The sequence below is a fragment of the Atta colombica genome, unplaced genomic scaffold (assembly GCF_001594045.1).
Source record: "Atta colombica isolate Treedump-2 unplaced genomic scaffold, Acol1.0 scaffold45, whole genome shotgun sequence".
Lineage (NCBI taxonomy): Eukaryota > Metazoa > Arthropoda > Insecta > Hymenoptera > Formicidae > Atta > Atta colombica.
In genome coordinates, this window is record NW_017259534.1 from 1,321,761 (window position 1) to 1,344,447 (window position 22,687).

Consider the following 22,687-nt stretch of genomic DNA (forward strand, 5'->3'; position numbering starts at 1 on the left):
ATCTATCAAATCACAATATTCCATTAAAACTTGGTGCAGTAACATTAGGACACATCGTGCATACATTATTAAGTCGCAGTAAGATCGGATAACTGTTTCAAAAGTTCTTAAACATAGTCAGTATTCCGTTAACCGAGTTTCTGAGCTACTGCATTATTTCGTCATTTTCACGAGAAGTAATTATTCTATAGATTTCTAGCGTGTTTTTCAATAAAATTTCAACACGCTGAAAAGGAAACTTTCTCGCACGAACAGTTGTCGAGATTACAAATAAATTTTTGTCGCTTCGTGACAATTTCCTGTTCTAGCAAATAGTGTCCGTCATAAAAACGTGTTTCATCGTTTATCGTTCAACGCTTTTCGCCCTTCTGTCCATCGTCCATGCGTTGTTCTGTAATAAAAATACTTGAAAACGAAGAACTACTTAAATTAAATCCAGCCCCTCCGCGTGTGTACATTGCAATACAATTTACACGGTCCCGTGCGACCGACGTAACCACATAAGAAGGAATAAAAGACTTGGGGAAGTAATTTCGAACAAATTAAACGGACTGTCCCTTTGTAAAGTACTCCTTCTCCAGTCGACACTAAAAATAGAAAATATAATTAAACTGGTTTTTTCGATATCTAGAAGTTTAAGTAAAAGAAATAGCCGAAGGCTAAGAAATTTCATGAGCTATACTTTTATAAAATAATTATTATATAAGTGATGAAGTGAAGATGGTTTAAATGTCACTATCATACAGAAGAGAATAAATGAAGTATATAAAAGGAAGATGAAGACTCTTCTGTATGCATTGCGAAAAAAAAACAATTTTAAAATAAGAAATCACAATATTGTTAAAAATTGAAAGATATGGTTTCCAATACTATTGTTGATATACCAGATAAAAATTTGCATAATGCTTAAAACCATATAAGGTATCGATCATTATATGTATCGATTTCTAAAGAGAAACGCTTAATGTGTGTGTGTGTGTGTGTGTGTGTGTGTGTGTGTGTGTGTGAGAGAGAGAGAGAGAGAGAGAACTCCCATTCGTGGATTTAATTATTTTTATTTGCGTGTTTCATTCCTTTTGCTCGAGATATTCTATTTTCATAAAAATTAAAAAATTAATGCGAACGTTTGATAAATTTAATCTTTTAAGTGTTAGTAGATCTAAATATGACTACAATTATAATTGCATTAAAAAAAGAAGATTATACTCTTAATTAAGAAGTGATCCATTTTTCAAGATCGTTAAAGTATATTTTATTTTATCTTTTTCCTTACAAGAAAAATATTTGTCATATCGAGGGAATTTGAACTGTAACCGTTCTTTTGTAATGTCTGCAATATTTGTGATTTTAATAACGGAAAATAAATGTATCGACAGTTTGTATCGCGATACTTAAAGCCTCATGAAAGATTTAGCATCGTACAGATATTAAAACCTTTTTCGAATTAATTGGAAAAGCATGTTCTTTTTAATTGATACTCGCGAAACGTATTCAGTTTAGCAGAAAACGATGGAAACTCGATTTATTCTTTTGTATCTCGTTGCCCCCCGGCCTGTAACCGAGCGACGCCTCTCGAAAAGTAATAAAAAATTTTTCCGCAGAATTAATGATCGTCCAGATATGGCTCACTATAGCGGAACCATCCCGGAAACTTTCTAGAAAGATTGCCGTTCTACTAAAGACTCGTAGATTCTTCGGTATCGATATCGTGTTGAAAAGAACAGAAATGTCACAGTGATGCGCACGTTCCTTCAACATGACGACAGACAATGCTGAGCTCAGCGTTCTGTCGCAAACTCGATCGATATGTCGTGAACTGTGTAGACGCGTTGCCTTGTGGCGACGTGATCTCTTCCATCGCCATGCCAATGCCGTGACGATACCGCTATTGTGGCGCAGAGTGTAATGATATCGCTACTCGCTGCGCGGAAGGAGGCCCGATACGTCTTGTTATAAATCTTTCACAAAAGACCTCTGTTTCTTGACGCGAGGAATTATACGTTTCGTGTTAAATTCCCTTTGTTATAGAATATTTCCTTAGAAGGTAGCTGTACTTATTCGGTATATATTTCTCTCGAAGGTAAAGACAACTCTTTGCAATATAAGCCTTTTGTGATTTCGTGAACAAAGTGCGTCTTTCCTATTTGCTTCTTCATCTTCCTTTTATATACCTCATTTATTCTCTTCTGTATTAGAAGACGGCGTCAGTTTTTAATCTCTCATATTCTCTCTCTAGCTTATATAATTAAATGAGATGGTTTAAATTTCTTTATACTGTTTATCATTTTTATGTAAAGCGAATAAAGCGTAATTATGTGCTATGTTTAGCGTTAAACATGCCATGATAATATGAGCTATTATAGCTTTACAACTCACATTCCCGCTAATATTTATCGTGGAAATTTATTTTAAATATCGGAATTTCTATATATTTATGTCAGTTATTCTACATATTTTTCATGAACGGGTACGAAAAGAGGAAACATGCTAAATTATGATAAATGCGTTAAAAAGGTACATTTAGGTGAGCGGATTCAGGTACACTTAAGCGTGAAAACATAGCGAATAATTCACACGCATTTTATCTCCCAACATTTTACCCATCTACTTTTTAAAACCTTTATATCAAAGAATTGCCCTCAAAAATTATATTAGAGTTAAAAATATTACTTCCCCTGGCTTCTCTGTGCTGTTTGCAAAAAACTCTGTGGGCGCACAGAAAAATTCTCAACAGATCTCAGACAATCTCTGAGAACGCATATCCATTGCATGCATACGTGCGAGAACTTCATACAGCTACGGCTCCGTTTCTTATCGTATTTTGAGGTTTCCGTGGTGCGGATAAAAGCTTGCAAAAGACGCTCGATAACGTAACAAACAATATACGATACTTGGAGCGTTCAACGATGAGAAACGAGGACTTTGGGGATTCTTAAAGAGACTCTTTCCATGGCCTTTTTATAAACTAAGGGGAATGCGGAAAAGAATCCCTGTTTAATCGCCACAGATTACGACCGATTCATGGAACTGCGTTTAAACGTTATTGCCACTAAATATCTTTAACAAAACTGTTGTTATCAGCAATAAGAGATGAAAAGATTTATAAACTACTCTGTAATTACTATTATTATATCCTATATTGATATATAGGATGTCACCTTTTAATGTACCGTATTTAAATGGTCAAATTTTGAGAGAGTGTAGGGGATCGATAAATTAAGAAAAAAAGTCCTTTAAAGATATCTTTGTTTTTGCTTCGTTTTGAAGAAAATTTCAAAAAGACAAAACGTAGTTTTTATTTTTGTAGTTATTTATTATTTATTCATTCACATTTATTTATTCTGTAATCACATAATTAAACGGTTGTCATATAATTAAACGGTTACCAGATCCCGAGCACTGTACGGCTGAGGCTCGAAGGTTTGTGCGCTTTTATATTTTTACTGGAGGCCGGCTGTTATTTAAGCATCAAAAAAAAAAAGAAAGAGAAAAAGGTTACAGACTTTCTTTTTGTTATTAATATTTAATCAACATGAAGTGTTAACACAATCGTAGAGACCTTTTTATTATTATTACAAGATTACATACAGTGCGAATATAATCACAGACTTTCTTATTATTTTCCACATAATTTAAATATCCAATTAATAAATATCCCGCGAGCGAAAAACTGAAGATTTTTCCCGCCTGCTGGAGAACTGGAGATTGATACCGAAAACTGGAGTCTCCTGGCAACTATGTAACAGATATTGTTCAAAAAATTCGTTTCTTGCAACAATGCATGCATTGCATCTTGTATACGAACAATTTAATTGTGTTATAGTTAAACACTGATCTAGTCAATGTACACAACAATGGGCGAATTCAAGACGATACAGTGGTATGCTTACCGAGCGATTGAATATGATTGGTTGGATCTATAAGTAACAATCAATTATGCTTATTTGCTTGGCATGCAGGTCACAACCGCTTTGTCAACTTGAATGCGCCCAATAACTCGTCGATTCGAACACTCTTGTGTTTGGAAATTGGCGAGTATATACTCTCGTATTGTTTCTGAAGCATTATACTGAAATCGTATACGAAAACAATAATATTCTATTTTAAAAATAATAATATAAGACGAAAATTACGTTTTTTTGTCTTTTTTGCAATATTTTAAAACGAAGCAAAAACGAGCGTATCTCTAAAGGCCTTTTTTTTTAGTTTATCGATTCCCGAAAGGCCATTTAAATTCGGAACACCCTGTATATTTTATCTATATTCAATACTCAATGCAATATGCCGTTGCTAATATTCGATGGATATTACGATGGATGTTCTTTTAATTTTCCGAGCGCAATGTTTTATATGCAAATATTACGCGAATATATGAAATATAAATAAGCAATTCTGAACCAATTGCAATAAATATGTAATAATCCATATAGCGGCGTTATCTACGTTAAAATAAAAAGCAGCTATTGAATTTTAATATGATAATAGTAATATGTATATCACATATGTTATTATTAAAATGTGGAAATATACGATATATTATTACCTATGATATAAAATAAAAGTTATGATAAAACGAGCTTTTTTAGGAAAAAAAATTTTTAATGCGAATCGAATGTACTCGACTAAGATATTTCGCAAGTTTCAGTTCACGAAATATTGGCTTTAATCTCCACACCAATAACGAGCGAAATATTATTGCTATATTTAAAGTTAGCTTAATGTAAGACGAATAGATTGAAACATTAGGGTCATAATCTAAAAGATTGTAATAATAAGATACTTTACACTCTATTTGATCTGTTTAAGCAATTTAAAAATTATTCCCTTAATGTAAACGAATCTCTATTACTTTATATCTTATATCTGTTGTAACATTTAATTACTTATTTTATATATTGTATTTATTTTATATAAGTTTTACTGATTTCAAAATTTATAAAGCGTTGAATATCTAAAAGTTTAAAAGTTTTAAATAAAAGTATAAATTATAGTAAAAGCATAAATCAGGAATTCAAGATTCCCGGGACTCAAGCTTGCGAGGAATGTTTCAAGAATGTCAAATTCAAAAGCTTCGAGTTCGTAAATATGTTAAGAATCGAATATCTTGGCATGTAACAAATTCAGAATTCTCAGATGCAGATGTAGTCAAAGATCTGGAATTAAAAAAAAAAAAACTAAACGAATGGTAATGCTACCGAGAAACCAATAATGTACTTCATCATCAATCAGCTATTTTTTGCCAACGGGATATTGAAGAGAAATATTACTTAATATAACGGATGTTTCTCGCATACTACGCATTTTATAAAACACTCAAGAAATATGTGGTAAAAAGTATTGATGATAAAGAGACAGAAAGGAAATAAAGTAAATGATTCGATCTAAAGTAACATACACTGTAAAAGAATTTTATTTATTTAATTCCACTATTTTCTGGATGCTTTCCTTTAAAATGCTTCTCTTCTGCTTTTTCCATCTTTGCTCGTCTCTGCCCGACTTTAATGGCACTGGAGCTGACCTGAAATCAAATTGAATATTTTTCTACGTCAGTAAATCTTTTGGTGTTTTTGCTGTCCGCCCTTTGCGACTACGTTCAATCTTCTTTGAATCCTTTCAGTGATCAGAGAGTAAGAGTTCAAGTCTCCAATAAAGCGAGTGTGTATCCACAGAAATATATTGATTAAATTCTATTAATTTTTCGAGTTTTGTAACAAAATGTACAGAAATAAAAGCAAAATAAAATTTAATCATCCAAATTCATTTATTGTTGTGTTTTCAATTTGTTGAAATTAAATGAAAGAGAATCTAAAAGATATCTTATTATTGTCAAAAAGCACTTTATCAATAGAACTTTTTAACGAGCTAACAAAATAAATTTTGTTTAACGGCTTGAAGACAAATATTTTTAATTGTCATTAGATAACTTAATAGTTAAAAATTCAAAAGTATTTAAGAATCTGAATGATCGTCATGTTGCGGCGATTAATAGATATGCATTTCCTAAATAAGTTTCAACAGGATTTGTATTAAAGGAGGAAATACCATGGAATAAATCAAGCTGGGGTTTTGTTCTCGTAGGTAGAATGGGAACGAGGAAAAGAAATGAGAAGTAAGGGAAATAGTAGAACAAAAAAAGAGAGAACACGCGTTACAACTTGGCGTCGAATCAGGACGTTTTCTCGATTTTTTTACCAGTCTCGAGAATAAAAACGCGTCTTGATTAAGACCGTCTTAATTAAGGGCATTTCTCCGCTTGGTTATCTTCACACGCGGCTATTTTATTCAGTAATATTCACTATTCATTAGTTTATTATGAGCTTATTCAAGCAAATATATATGCGGTGTATCATTTTTATTTTATATTTAAAGCAGTATATCGTCTGTCATAATTTTATAATATTTTAACTGTTGACACAGTTACTGTTGCGTCGATTGTATATCTTTAGCTTGCTACAAGTGTAGCATACGCTGGTCATAAAATGTGTATCCTTTTTCTAAATATGAACAGTCGAGTTAGATAAACTCTGAACAAGTTGCGTTAAAATATATAAATATACGAGAGAACCTGTGCGGAACACATATTCTCGTTTCACACATATGTGTAGGTAGTAATATTAACTTTTCTTTTTTTTTTCCTTTATTTCTTTTTATGTTTATATTACATTGTTATGTCTGTAATAAAACGCGACAATTCTTACAGCGGTAATTTTCTCAAACATACAATGTACAGCGACTGCTAAAAGTTTTTAATCAACATGTAACATTTACAGTTATTTTTGTCAATATATTTTTTAAATTTATGTTATACGTAAATAAAATAAATTCTTGTTATTATCAACTGAAACACACAAGTACTAAAATATTAAATACTAGTATACTAGATCGTAAAGATTCTTTATCTGACCAATAAATGTAACAAATATAGGTAAGCAGTTGTATTTATCATTATCAATTACAAGTGATAGGATTCATTTAAAATTTATAGATAATTATAACTTAAAAACGTAAAAATATCCATATCATAATTATCTTAAGTGGCAGTTCTAATTCATTCTAGTTTAACTATATGCGAGCCCTGATAAATATTTACGAGACTGCATAATTTTATTACCGTTCGCCACGATAGCAAGTTTAGTTGCTCTTAATATAATCTGAGATGCCTAGCATACTTGAGAGTTTGTGAACCTGAAATGTTACTTACTGCGTTGGAAAGGGAAGTTACATTTATGAACGGCATGGAACTAACTGAAAAATTACAGATACGGTGGCCCGTGCAACATAAACGACAATGCTTGAAATGGTATCGATTATCCCGCAGCATGACACGAGGAAAATTGGGCGAATAACATTTTTCAGACGGATCATGACCGATAAAGCTCAGCAATTTCTTTATGTAAGAAGAAAACGGCAGCATCATGACCAACGCTGGTGGCGAGAGGTAAAGCAGGAAAAGAGAGTAGCAAGCCGACAGATACGACGAAGTTCGTTTCCTTTATCTACCCAGAGAACTCGGGACAATTTCTCGCGGCACCTCCTTCCGCTGTACCTCGTATATTTATACAAATCCTTAATACTCTCTCTGCAGTCAGTACGCTGCACATACTGAGATACACGTGCAAGGTTCTTATTGTTAGATCCTTGAATTACCGGAACCTTACTCGGAACCTTATACAGTGGATTTCCAAAGAGCTGAGCGTCTGGGGATCACTGAATTTCTGAAGATTAACTTCAGGAAATGTTGTCAAAAGTGAATGGTTGTAAGATTAAAGATAAAGAAAAAATAGTTTTGAGAAAATTAATTCTGATGAAAGACCGTAGAAAAAGTAACGCGAGTTTAGTTCAAAATTTTATTTCAAGATTTTTTACATGAAATAAAAGATTAAGTGAAAAATTACATATATTGCATGAAAATACTAATAAATAATATAACGTGAAAATAAAATACACACATTTATATTTTCTAGCTTTAAGAGATTTTTGAATCTCTCAAATAAATGATAAATAATATACATAATTACTATCAAATAGCTATGAAGATAAATAATAATTGATATAATTAGAAGAGAGAGTATCCGATTGAAATACAATTTCAATTCAAACAATGCAGTTAATTTTTAATTAAATTTATAATTAAATTTTTAATGTTGATGTAATATTGATTAATTTGTATGTTAATTAATATTAACATATAAAAAACATTATAATTGCTTTATATTATACTATAAATTAATCAATTGTATACATATACTAATTAAGTCGTTATTAGAGAATGGAAATCCTTTAATTAAATTTCAGGAGAAAGAATAGACTCGACCTATTTAATGATTTCTCTCTGTCGCTCTATTCCAGGATTCCACACTTATACGCTGAACGAAAGCGCGCACACGGAAAGGGAGGAGGACGAAATCTTGACAGTGAAATACGAGGATGGCAGATGGTCGAAACCGTATTACGACTGTGGGGGTGGCAATATCTGGATGCTGACCTACACCGTACCCTTCTTCGGATACATCAACGATACTTACTTCTTCAAGTGAGTACACATTCTTTTTGTCATTAAGCGTATGATTATCTTACTTTCCTCATTGATAAATTGAAAATGTATACGTGATGATCTTTCGTAACTCTCTTACATTAATAGGAAATACCTGGGCCGATTGATATTGAATTCCGTTTATATATTTATAGGATAGAATAATGGAATAATGGATGGAATAATGGAAAAATTTATCGCAAAATATTCTTTTATAAATTTTTTTATATCATTTAAATCAAACAAATGTTATATTTAATAAAAGAAAAAAATTTGATTCAAGAGGAGGTAAATAAATTTTCGATTGTTTCAAAATTTTATATATATTTTTCTGCTTGAGAAAGAAATCCAAAAGGGACGTATTATTAATTAAAAGGAAAGTTTCTTACTATATGATATATTATATATTGTAATGACAGTCACTTCTTATAATAGAATAATTGAATTTAAATATATGTAGAACTGAAGTATGTTGACCTATATTATATTTGAGACAAGTTTAGCTTGACTTGTGTGAATGTGTAAAACATTCAATTTAAGCCTAATAAAATGCGTGTTATTTACATCTTTCCATATGAAGCAAGTTATATCTATAGCTTATATTTATTTTTTTCCAACAGCATTTTGCTATTCAATTAAAATAATTTTTAAAAATATAATTTTTATCAAACATATCTTCGATTTGTTTTTATTTCTATTACGTTTTTCATTAATTTAATATAGAGGGAATTTACATTGTAATATGCTTTTCCACTATATTTTCGAGGTAAGCTGGTTACAGTGCAGTATGTTCGTATTTCATTTAAGGTAATTGGACCCTATCTATTTGGTAATTGTGGATAATTAAAAACAGTAAATTCAACAAATCTGGTTCTACTAATATAAAATGAATTTTAATCTTGATTCGATTTACTCTTTATTTTTTTTTAATTCTAAAAATTAAACAGTAAGTTAAATCGAGATTAATCTTACATCGGTGGAACTGGGCTTAAGTCGTGCAGATTGTTCGTCTGACTCGATTGCATTAGTTTATTATTTAATTTGTTTATCCTGTTACTGTCAGTAAAACAAAATGCAAAACGTCGTAGTCATGATGTAACGTTTTTTAGATAAGTAATTACTTTTTATAACTACTACTTTTTATTAAAGATGATTATTAATTTCTGTTATTTTACTTCTTTGTATTTACTACTTTACAACACTGTATTTAGTTTATATTTTTGTCATAACGATTTATTTAATATATTCCATTAGAAAAAAATTCTTTGTGAAAGTAGAATCAAAATGACTAAACAGGTATATATTGAATACAAGTATATAATGAATATAAATACGTCAATTGTAATTTTTTTTTGTACTTTTGTGTAGATTATAGTTTTTAATTTATTTGTTAAATTCAATTGTAAAAATCAATAAATAAGTAGATAAATAGAAGTAAGTCAATTTGAAAAATAGATCTTTGTGTATTTCTACAAGTTAATAATTCCTATAATTTAATAAACATGTTAATATATCAATAAATTCATAATTTTATAAAAGTAACAGTTTGTGGATATTTTATTTTTTATTTTTTAATACTTATCATGAAAAAAAGAGACATATATACTTAGGTCATATTAAATTCATGCACATGACCTAAATATTATTATTATTTTTTTATGTTTTACATTTCTTTTCTTATATTCTGTTTCTTTTTCATATTTCTATACTTCTTTCTTTTCTTATGTCTTATATTTAAAAATTACAGACATTTTCAAATATTTACATGGATGCATTGCAGTGAAGATTTTCAGAAAATATAGCGTTTATTATAGGATTGTCCGGAAAGTTCGTGCCGACTAACCTATATAATTTAATAAATGTATAGTAAAATTTAAATTTTCGTTTCAATTTTCCTTCAACATCGGCACGAACTTTCCGGACAACCCAATATATCCAATGACTCAATGCTACTTTTTAAAATTGTACTTACGTAAATATTTAAACATATCTTATATTTTTTAATGTTCAGAAAAATTTTGTTTGAAATTTACCATCAGTTTTCAATTTTAAATCCAGAAAAAATTTCAAAGTTTAGATAGGATATATATCAGTTTCGGTTATTTTATTTAGTCCTTCTTCAAAGAAATTATATACTATACGTTAGATAGAATTATTTTTAGCAAAAAAAAAAATGAAAATGTAGAAAAAGAGTCTCTCTATCATAATAATTATAATAACAGTTTAATTATAATAATTAGTTGTTTAAAAAGTTGAATGCCGAAATTGTGAAAACTGTACCAACGAATAGTTTCGCCTATCATTTACATTTTGTTTACTGGACTATCACTTTCAACGATTTCAAATTTTAATTACACATAACGTTGAAATCGAATCTGTTTACCGAACATAATGAAAAATTTCCATGCTTAATCTATCGTGCAAAATACTCGAAATATAAATATAGATGGGAATTTATATAATGTAATCAGATTGAATGAAATGAATAATTTCAAATCTTCATTATTGGAATATGGCAGAATACGGTCGATTCTATTATCGAAATACGGCAACTCATCAATTTTTAACTACGTCGAAAAATATGAATAGATGAAAATTTAAGAGAACGCTGCGTAATGTAAGTGCCACTTACATTATGAACGTACACACATTACTATTCACAGATTAAGGACAGCCTGTGTCATTCGAGAACTTGTCATTTTCCGTGAGCATATTTGAATCTAAGTTTTTGAATTGAAAAACCTTGGAATGTACAAGGATTCTAGAAACTTCTGGGAACTTGGAAGAATTTCAAAAATTCAAGTGTCAAAGTGTAGAATTAAAGGATTTTAGAATGCGATATCGTACAATATTTTTATTCGTAACAATATATATAAATCGTAACATTGTCTGAAAATGTAGCGCCGAACTCTTTCAACAGCAAATTTATGCTGATATAAAGGATTGGCCTTTGGATTTATTTAATAATAAAATACTTTTCCCTCAGAGCACTGGAATTATATTACATAGAAAGAAGTAATTAACTGTAACAACAGTAATTAACATTTTCCTTTATCAATTTGGTTATGTAAAAATTCAATTTTCATAAAAATTTCTTTTCTCTTATAGCGATATTCGTTTCAAGTTGTAGTATCACAATTCTTTCTATCGCTTTTCATCTGAAAACCGCTTTTATATATCCAATGTGTCAATTTGATCGTAATTACAACGTAAATTTGATCAGTAGATTGGTACCATTTGCGTAATAAAACTGTCGACAATATAAAAAATAATGTGAAGGATCGTATAATAATCACGTTGAATTTTTTTAATGATGTTTTCAATTTAAGGATCGGATAATATTCAGTTACATTCCTCGATGTTCCACTTTCCGCAAAAATTATATAAAGATATCATTTCCTGAGCGCGCTTCATAATAGCAATGTCTTTTTCGTTAATGAATCTGAAAAGAATAAAGAAAAGAAAAATAGGATAAATGAAGAAAATCTAGCGATACCCGATATTTTAAACATAATAAGTTCTCGAGGGGGATTGCACGATATATGTACGATATATGTTCTTCAAACTAACTACCTAGATATTGAGTAACTTGACAATTCCGATTATGATTTTCTTAAGCAAACTTAAAGTCAAGTCAGTTTTCTCGAAAAGGCAATTATTCCGTATTTAAGTTATTTATAAAAATAATAAAAATTTAATGTCTTGATTGAAAACGTTCTTTTTTAGTCAATTTTAAGATAGAGTTTATTGCGAATAAACAATGCAAATTAATTTAATTATCTTTATATTTTTTTAATGTAAATTCTATGTATGTTGTCTATTTCACAACCACTGGTGACTAACTAATTTTTAGCCAATGTATGAATAGTAACACGAAGTTTAGATGTACAGGAATAAATAAATAAGCGTAATGTATTTCCCATGAGAAAGAATTACATATTATATTTATCGAAGAAAAGACAAGGAAAAAGAGTTTTTCATAATATATGAAAACTGTTATAAGCAGAAAACAGAAATAGAGTTTTATCGAGATTTGTTATAAACTGTTTATATACTATTTCTATTTTATTTGTTTATCAATGTAGAGCTTGTGGAATGAAATGACCAGAGTGCCATCAAACCAGTTTATTGTACGTTATATTTATTATTCCGCTGTATCGCGTCGCATTGTACTTATAGCTGATAAAGAAGTAGAGAAGCTTACGTCTTTTCTCCTATGAAAGTGCACTTTCTAAGGAAAAGCGCCTTATGGATTTTCTATTTTTATCTCTTTTTTTCTCCTTGCCTAATATCACAAAATTCTTTATTCTCTAATATCAAACAAAATTATGATAACATTATTAAATTTGTCGTCAATTAAATTTGTAGTCAAGTAAATTAAATTCTTTGAAAAATTAACTGTGTACGTTTACACGTTGTGTAAAATCAATAAAAGAAGGAAATTAAAATTAACAAAATAATTGTGCGTTGATATTAAATTTTATAAAAAAAAAAAGATAGCTGCAATATAATGTAGTTAGAATAATAATATATGTATAAATAATATAATAATAAAAGAATCAACCGATATGTGAACAACACAAATAAGTAAAGAAAGCCTTATTTGGTCAAAATAGATCTTGGTATCTAATAATATTTAAAATGATATAATTTTTAATATTGTATATAAATAATTGAAAAATTTACTGCAACAATAAACTAACCTACGCATAAAAATTAAATAAATGAACTTCAAAGTTAAAGTGAGACAAATATCAATATTATACTTTCGGTAATACTATTTGTGTTAGCCCTAGGATATTGATTTTTTCTCATCATTCTCTAACTTTAGAGTTCCATTTACTCCGTTTTAACAAAATAGATTATACAAAATATAGAGAATTAGACCACTGATGTAATAAATCCTACGATTATAAAAATTATTAGAATCAAACTTCTTAAGAATTGATATATATTGGCTACAAGCGTAAGTTTTAAAGTTAATATGAGCACAGAAACAGAATATTTAGAGATCGTAACTGTTGACTAGCGTGTAGATATTCATTGGCCTGCAAGAAGAGTTATGTCATTTTGAGATATATAGCAAGCAAAATATACAGAGGGGAGTTCATGATCTTGTTTCCTTTTGAGAGAATCAGCGAAACTGTACGCGGCACGAGTAGAGAGAGGACAAAAGGCAACTGCATAGTCGCATTATGCCATGCTAATGATAGTTCACCCATCACACTCTTGCTTGCCCCCGCGTGTATACAAGGGGGGCAACAAGTGAGTGGGTGGAACGGACGGTGAAAAGTTACACTGAAGTTACCAACTCGCTCGGACGCAACCTTGTCGATATTAGTGGCGAAGTTACTCGCCAACAAACTGTCGTAACTAGCGAGAGTTTTCCAAAGATCTACCGTCCAGCCAACCCCACAGCATAGAATCGTTCTCATTCCTTCATTCCTGCGTTTATTCGAAATCGTTAAACTTCGTCAAACTATAAGGAACTTCTTGTACGTGAATACGAAAATAGTTGAAATATTTGTATAGAAAAAAAATAAATAAATAAAAAATCCCGAACAGTTTCATACTTTCTTGGGAGTTCTTCAATAACTAAGTGTTTTCGGTGCGAAGAAATTATTGTATAGATTTGTTGAACAGTTGTTAGAGAGGAAAAACACAATTTAGTAAAAATGTTATTATGTTTTTCCTCTCTAACAACTGTTCTCCTTAATTCGTAACGAGAAAGATAAATGCGCACGAGATTCCGGAATGGCTATGTTATGATGTTTGATTTATCACGAGAATATGGAAATATAGTCTTTGAGCAACTTTTAGTCGCTTTTCCTGTGAGTTAAATTCAAATAAACAAAGATAATATATCAGTAAACTACGCATTTTCTGAGTTCACTATCTTTGAAGAGATGTTGGAAACAGTTTGCAAGAAGAAAGAAAACAAGAAAAAGAATTTATATCAGACTCAAAAGAAGAAACTTCGTTTTTCCTCTTTTTGTTATTTAGATTAAACTTGTGTTATAAAATATCTTGACGTTGTTAGATAAACTTGAAATTTTATTCTACACGAGCGTTTAAAGTAATATCCATTTGGCACATGCAAAGTAATTCCTTGTAAAAAAATTGAAATGATATTCTCTATTAATGGAAAAAAAAAAATTCTCTATTATGGAACATAAATAGTTTTTAATTTCAATGATTTTGAAAAATATTTAATTATACTTTAACAAAATTTTTATTTCAACTATAAGATATATTGTTATTAAAAAGAGCTATAAAAAAATATGACACGCAATCAAATATTAATAAAAGAATTAATACAATTTTAATTAATACAATTTTTTTAATAAAGCATATTGTCTTACCAAACACCATATGCGAAACAGAAATAAATCTTAAATTAGCGATTAGCAATTATTTAATACTATGTTAAATGATATGATGACATCTCTTCCGTGTTTATCTTTCCTTTGACTCTCAGGGCAAGCATTTCTATTTGAAATAGTTATAAAACTATAATTAGCATCATTGATACAAAATAATCTGTCAATATTTTGTTCGTTGATGTCAGTCGTCAATGTTTCATCTATCAATGCCTCATCTATCGATTTCCTCTTTACAAGATTGGAGAGAATTACAATAGCTGTCAGTATCACGATTATCAGTAAGATAACATTCATGGACAATTTCATTTTCAAATGATAGGTTTTGCAAAATCCAAGTTTTTAAATAATAAAAAATAGAGAAAATATGTCAAAATTCAAATATTGTTTATTATTTTTCTTTTAAATTACATTTTCTAATAATTATTTTAATTTTTCTTATAAATATTACTTGCTTGAAATTCTTGTCTATTACCTTCTTATTTATATATTGCTACGTTTATTAAATTTTTATTAATTTCCTTTATCACACTATTTTATCTGTTTAATTCCAGTAAGTAAATAAATTTGCAGTCTGCTTGTTGCGAATCTCCTATTTGTCTCTCCAATTAGTAAGCGAGAAAAACTGGTTATTAACGGAATCTCACGGCAGTCACGACTACATTCGGAAAAATTACAACTGTTTAAAAAAATTTAATTATTTACATAATTGATGACTTTAATTAAGTAAAAACTTAACTGATTAATTATATCAAATTGTTTGACAATTAATTTTGTTAATTAATTACATTAATCATGATTACATATATTTTAAATTTTTAGTCAATTATTTTAGTTAACAAATAATTAATATTCAATTAATATCCAATGCTACAGAGATATAAGATAATTGTAAGAAAAAATAATAAGATATCTAAATATACTGAGCTAATAAACTAATCTTGATGTGCTATAAAATATTTGATAAAGTAGAAAAAAAATTTTACATACACGAAAGAATATTAAATAAAATAATAAATAAATATTTATGTGTTGATTTGCGAAATAATTATATTTGAATATGAAGACAGAGGAAAAGTATATAAAATAATGGTAGCAATACTACCATTAAGTAAATTTTATTAGCTCAGTATATTTAGATATCTTATTATTTTTTTTTACAATTATCTTATATCTCTGTAGCGTATTAATTGATTAATTTATTTGTTAACTAAAATAATTGACTAAAAATTTAAAATACATGTAATCATGATTAATGTAATTAATTAATAAAATTAATTGTCAAACAATTTGATATAATTAATCGGTTAAATTTTTACTTAATTAAAGTAATCAATTAAAAATTAACATGATAGGTATACGACTAATTTAATTAATTATTGAAATCAATTAAACATCACCTTAATTTAAAAAATAATAATCAATAGTTAATTGTTAATTTTTAATTACCTTTAAAAAAATTACATTCATAAATTTTATGAAATATTATTAAAAAATATGTTTGTTGTATTGAAAAAAATATTCGATGTTTTTAGATAAATTTATTTATGTTTTTATATTTTTAGTAAACTGAGGAAAAGATTGTACATATTAATAAAATATAGAGTTACATTATATTAGCGATTTAGCGATAATTATGTATCTATTTCTTTGTTGACTTTTTAAACATAGAAAGAGTTTGAAAGATCTTCGATTCGGAACAGTTATGATTCCAATTGCGATAGCTTTTCTTTGTATACTTTGACAAGTTTCAGGATTACAAGCCGCCAATATTACAATTACAGCAATATCTTTACAAGAAATTTCATTTTTCTGCAATATTACATGGTTCGAGAAATAATAAAAAGTTGAAATTGAATTTCTCAATATCGTTACGTATACCTATTTCTAATATCTTATTTTCCTCATTCTTTTTTCTTCCTTCAATAGATATATAGTGTTATTAAATCCTTTTTATATTTCGATATTCCACTTTTTCGAACTTTTTGTTAGATTTTTTTTCTTATTTTTTTTTATCTTGCATTAATATTTACGAGTTGTTATAACTTTTATCTTGACTCACACAAAATTATTTCTCAGCTTCCAGTAAATAAACTTCATAATTTATCTACCATTTCCAATATTTATTTTCCTTCAATCGGACTTTTTATGAATAAAACTGAGAAAAAATATTCTAAATTTTAATAAATATTTACTTGAACAATGTCAATTAAACATTTATTTATAGTAAATAAACATTTACTCAATAAAAAAATGATAGTTAAATCAAATTTATGATTCTTGTATCGAATAAATATTCAGAGTTTTCCGTAAGTTTTTGCCAACCGCTTTTGTATAGAAAGAGCGGATTAAATTGAATCGAAAAGTCCTCTACTATTTTAGAATTTTTTATCAACTTTTTAGTACTGCATTTTCTTATTTTTATCAACATGAAAATACGGTATTAAAAAATTTTGAAAAAATTCTCAGAACTTTATGAGAAGAAAATAATTTTTGTCTCTCGCTATTTTTCTATAAAGTTGAGTATTATTTGAGTAGTATTTGAGTAAAAAATTATTGAAAACCAATATTCAGCCATTTTTAGTAATTAATATCTCGTTAACTATTGCGAAAATAGTAGGGAACTTTTTGACTCAGTTTAGTCTTCTCTATCTATACAAAAACGATTGGCAAAAACTTACGCGACATTCTATATATATATATATATATAAAGTTGACACTATTCAAACAAGAACTTATTAACATTTAATATATTTTTTCCGATGTTGTTATTAATGAAATTTAGCGATCATTTCTGAGAAATAAGAAGTTATGTTGGCGATTATTAATTACATTTATGAAAATTTACATATGTATTAAAAAATATTAATTTTAATATACTTAAAGACATAACTGGAAAAAGAAGGAAACAGTATTTGAAAAAAATTTGTGATGCGTAACAATAAATATAATTCAAATTAACATTCATGAAAAATTCTTTTAATAGATATATTATGTTATCAATTTTTTTTTTACGTTTAAATTTTATTTTATTTACTATATTTCACCTTTTTGAATTATTTATCAAATTTTTTTTTAGATTTCATTAATTTTTAGCATTATAACTTATCTTTTAACTTATAACTTTATCTTCTAGATTCCCATATAAATTAATTTTACTGCCTGTTGCATACTTGATATATTTATTTATATTTTTTGATCAAATTTTTTTGTTATGAACAAAACTGGTTATTAATGACATTTGCGAATAATTATTTCCGAAAATTAAGAAGTTATATTAACAATTATTAATTACAACAGTTATAAAGATTTATATGTGCATATACAGTATTAATGTAAGAGCTAAAAGATAGTTGAAAAAAGAATAAGTATGATTGTATTCTGAAAGATACTTGTAACTATATAAGATATAAGATATTATGAATAAAGATTTTGCAAGAAATCATTAAATTTAATTAATTACAAATTAGAAAAAAATGCAAGTAAAAATATATAGAATTATATCTTTCTCCCCCCACATTCTAAATATTTATAATATTTATATTCCTTTAATTATACAAATTTTGTTGTCAAAAAGAAACTTAAGGGAAACGATCGTTTCTGCGTAAACGATAAATCAGTATAAAGATTTAGTTATCCATCTGTTATGTATCAATCTTTATATGTCAGAAAATGTTTGAAAAATAGAATTATTAATGGGACATAGCTGTAACATGTAGCAAATATATTCTAAAAAGCCTGTCGATCCGGGAAAGATATGCAATAATATCTTTCTCGTGAGGGAAATTATGTTGCATCGCTATATACATATATCTATTTAAAACGAGATGTTATAACATCTTAAAATGTAGCGAGACAGAGAGAGAGAGAGAGAGAGAGAGAGAGAGAGAGAGAGAGAGAGAAGAAGGAGAAGGAGGGAGGGAGATAGAAAATGTTTCTTTCCACTAAATATTAACCATACTTAATAATAAACTTCTAATAATCAAGAAATTTTATTTGCTACAAAGATTTACCTACATATAAATATCAATTAAGTATTTCTTGACACTTAATCAAGAATACTTAATCAAGAATACTTAAAATATGGAATGGTTCTTACCATAAAAGTTCGTAATATAAATCATAAAATAAATGATAACGAATAAAAACGCTGCATGAAATCATCATATTTAAATGAAAAATATAATAAAGATGGAAATAAAAAAGATATGATAAAGATATAAGACTCTGTGCATTTAGAATATTTTTCTGAATTTTTTTCTTTTCATTTCTTATAGTTTACAATTATGTCGCAAAATACCTTCTTTACGAATTAAATGATCCGGCGACAATTTCCGCTCTTATCTTTCCTCTGGCCTACCGGGTAACGAAAAGAAGGAAAAATTCTATCTGGCACGAATATTATCGTGTTGAAAAATGCGAGGCAATGTTGTACCAATTGTGTGTTCCTGACAAATTCCAGGTAGAATCACTATGGCTACTAGTGTAATTATTAGGAGGATATTCACGAGTAATTTCATTTTCAAACGATACTTAGAAAATGCGAAATTTTATGATTGCTTTTACTAGAAACTGTAATCATTATATAAAGATATTTTTCTATATATATAAACACTATCAATATTGATATATTTGATGACAATAAAAAAATTATGAATTATGCATTGATAACAGCTATGATAAAACTATTCATGTGAATAAATATTCATTTCCGCGAAATTATACTTATGAGGATGAAGCAAATAAATATGCGATAACCTTGTATCAATCCTATACATTTATCATTAGATAAAGTTATTTCATTTTCATTGGTAGGCGACTTTACGTACGTAGACATAAAAATTATATAGGAAATATGTAGTGGTATTTTCATATTTTCATATTAATTACCATTTTTTGTAATAACTTGCAATTTCTTTTCGCATTTCTATTATATTTTCTTTTTTAAAATTTATTTTAAAATTTCTGATAATATTTTTCAAATGACAATTTTCTTTTTATTTCTTTAAAATATTTCTGTTTTACAATTTTATTGTTACTATATATAAACTTACAAAAATTTTCTAGATTTTTTAATGATGAAGACTTTATACTTTCGGAAAATAAGTGCGTACATTCTTTCTTTCTGCATATCTACTATCTATAATTTGTATATATATTTTTTAGATTACATGAATTCCATAATGGAAAAAATTAATTATAAATTAGCATATTTTTTAAACACAAGTTTGCGAGCTCAGTGATACACAGAAAAAAAAGATTAGTTGCAACAGCAAAAATTTGCGTGTGGTAAATTTCAATCGTAACATATGGATATCTAACATCGTATTTGCGAGGTCTAATTTCCATTAGCTGTGAGACCTAAATATTATTATTGTAACAGACAAACATTTTGCTATTATGTCGATCTATGATGATCATGTCATATCTATGTTGATCATTGCAGCAAATTTCTATGTAGCAGACAATTTGGTAGCAAATTCAGCACAATTTCAGCAAATCATATTTAGCTGTGATAGAGATAATTTTCTTTTACACTGACACATTCAATAACTATGACAACTAACTTCATGCTGCTAAATAAATTAATCTGTAACAGACATGCATACTTTGTTATCACGTCCTTATATTAGCAGCAAATCCTTTGTATGTAGCAAATTTCATAGCTATAATAGCTAATGCAATTTTAGCTAATTAGAATTAGCTGTAGCCAGCAACATTTTTTTTCCGTGTATTAATAAAAATACATATACATATATACGTTGTTGAGATAATCAAATTTAAATAATAATTGTATATAAATGTATACATAATTTTTATATAATAATTTTATATAATTTGTATATAAGTCTCAATATTTTATTGGTAGATAAAATACTCATATGTGGAAATATTTCTGTGTGCTATTTTACTACTACATATGCTGCTGCTATCATATGATATTTTGGAACTTCACATCGCATATAGCTTTCAACTGACATACCCGAAAAGCTGAGTTTCTGTAAATATTTGCAAGCAGACATTGAAGACATATTTCATATTTCTGGAAGAGATCTATTGCGAGCTAGAATGTGTAGTTTTTGATAAGCGCATTGTTCAATAAAAGTACTTCAGAAACCGAATTATATTTGTGACTGGAGTAGTTAACATCGAGATTTTGCCTTCGTAAAACAATTATTGAAATTAAAGTAAACATGTAAATATACTTCTGCTTTGTAAAAGTTGCGTTGGACAGAATTTCCGTCTTATACTTTCATCTGACATAAACTGCGTTATTGATATAAAAATGATCAGATGTAATTAAATTGATGAGTAATAATATTAGCAATAAAAGTCGATTTTATCACTATGTGTGCATATGTGTAAAATTAAAAATAAATAATTTCTTAAAAATAAATGTTATAAAATTTAATTTATTTATTTATTTATTCTGAAAATTATGAAATATGAAAATTGATAGAACATGGCATTAATACAAAAATTGATATGTAACTTTATTGTTATTTTGAATTTCTTAGATTTACTCATTTTCGATTTTGTTCAAAAAATAAATAGAATTCTACATAGCATTTGTAAGAAATTAGATAAGTTACATCAGAGGTGTAAATATTTTTTTATTCACTTTTTTTTTTAAGAATATAATTAATGAGATGCTGCCAGTATATTAAAGTAACAAATCAGGATATTTATTTTGTTCAATTATTTTCAAATGCTCGACAAACACTTTCAAAACATCATATGCATGCCAAAAATTGACTCCAAAATTTTTAATTTAGTTATATTAAACGTATAATACTTCATGTTGCAATATTCTATATTATATTTAGAAATTTAGAAATAATTGTGCGTTTTTTACGATTACACAATTATAATTCTAAAATAAAGTTAAAATATTTTTCTCAATTGGGTAATTTCTTTATAAAATGATTCTTTATGTTGTTATTATTTTGCCGAAATATTATGTTGAAATTAATTGAGTAAACAGTTAATATTTAAAAAAAAAATCAAAATTTCTGCAATTTTTGTAAATATATCTGTATAATTGCAGATTACAAATGTTATATAAGATTTTATCGCATAATTTCATAAATATTGCTCTATCGAGTATATAGTTTATAATATTTAGAATTTTGTATAAATAGTTTTATCGTTTGATTATTTAAGTTTTTTGAAAAAAGTAAAACATTCTTGTCTATTCTCTTTCTTTCTTTCTCTGTTTCTCTCATTTTTCTTTTTATTCTAATTTCTTTGTCTTTTATAATCTTACCACTTCTTCCGTTTTCCGCAAATTCGATTCGTGCCGCTACGCCTGATCGATTCAACAGATTGAACTGCATTGCTATTCTCTATCCAACTCATTATATATAATCCATGTGTTTCGATTTACGCAAATTTTATTATTATTATATAAGAAGTACGCTTGCTAAGATATAAATTTAAATATGTAATTATTAAATTGACTTGAATGTATCTAGGAATTTAAAAGGCTTTCTTTTATCTATTAACATTTTTTGTTATAAACGGATCGTTCAATTGAACAAAAGAACAAAAATAATTTTTAAAAAATTAGATTTAATAAATTAATTAGATTTAATTAATTTATTAATTATAATATAGAGACTCTACAAAATAATATAATATCTACGGTACGAAAATTGAAATTATTTTATAATTTAGTGTAGTTGTACATTACTCTTATAAATTAGTTTATGGCATATGTTAGTATCGTACATGTGAGATTATTCAGCGAATTTTGAATTATAAAATATCATCG

The 22,687-nt window shown here is 27.7% G+C and overlaps 1 protein-coding gene and 1 long non-coding RNA gene across 2 annotated transcripts in view; one reads left to right on the forward strand and one right to left on the reverse strand.

Annotated features, from left to right (window-relative positions):
• LOC108691272 overlaps positions 1-22,687 on the forward strand; it is a 93,555-nt gene that overhangs the window by 16,030 nt on the left and 54,838 nt on the right. The window contains exon 2 of the mRNA XM_018198943.1: positions 8,350-8,533. Coding sequence (XP_018054432.1) covers positions 8,350-8,533 — 184 coding nt within the window. The remainder of the gene's footprint in view (positions 1-8,349; positions 8,534-22,687) is intronic.
• Positions 3,536-4,003, reverse strand: LOC108691333. The gene is made up of 2 exons (XR_001931926.1): positions 3,891-4,003; positions 3,536-3,735 (listed from the first exon to the last, which is right to left on the reverse strand). It is a non-coding gene; the product is annotated as an uncharacterized LOC108691333 (long non-coding RNA).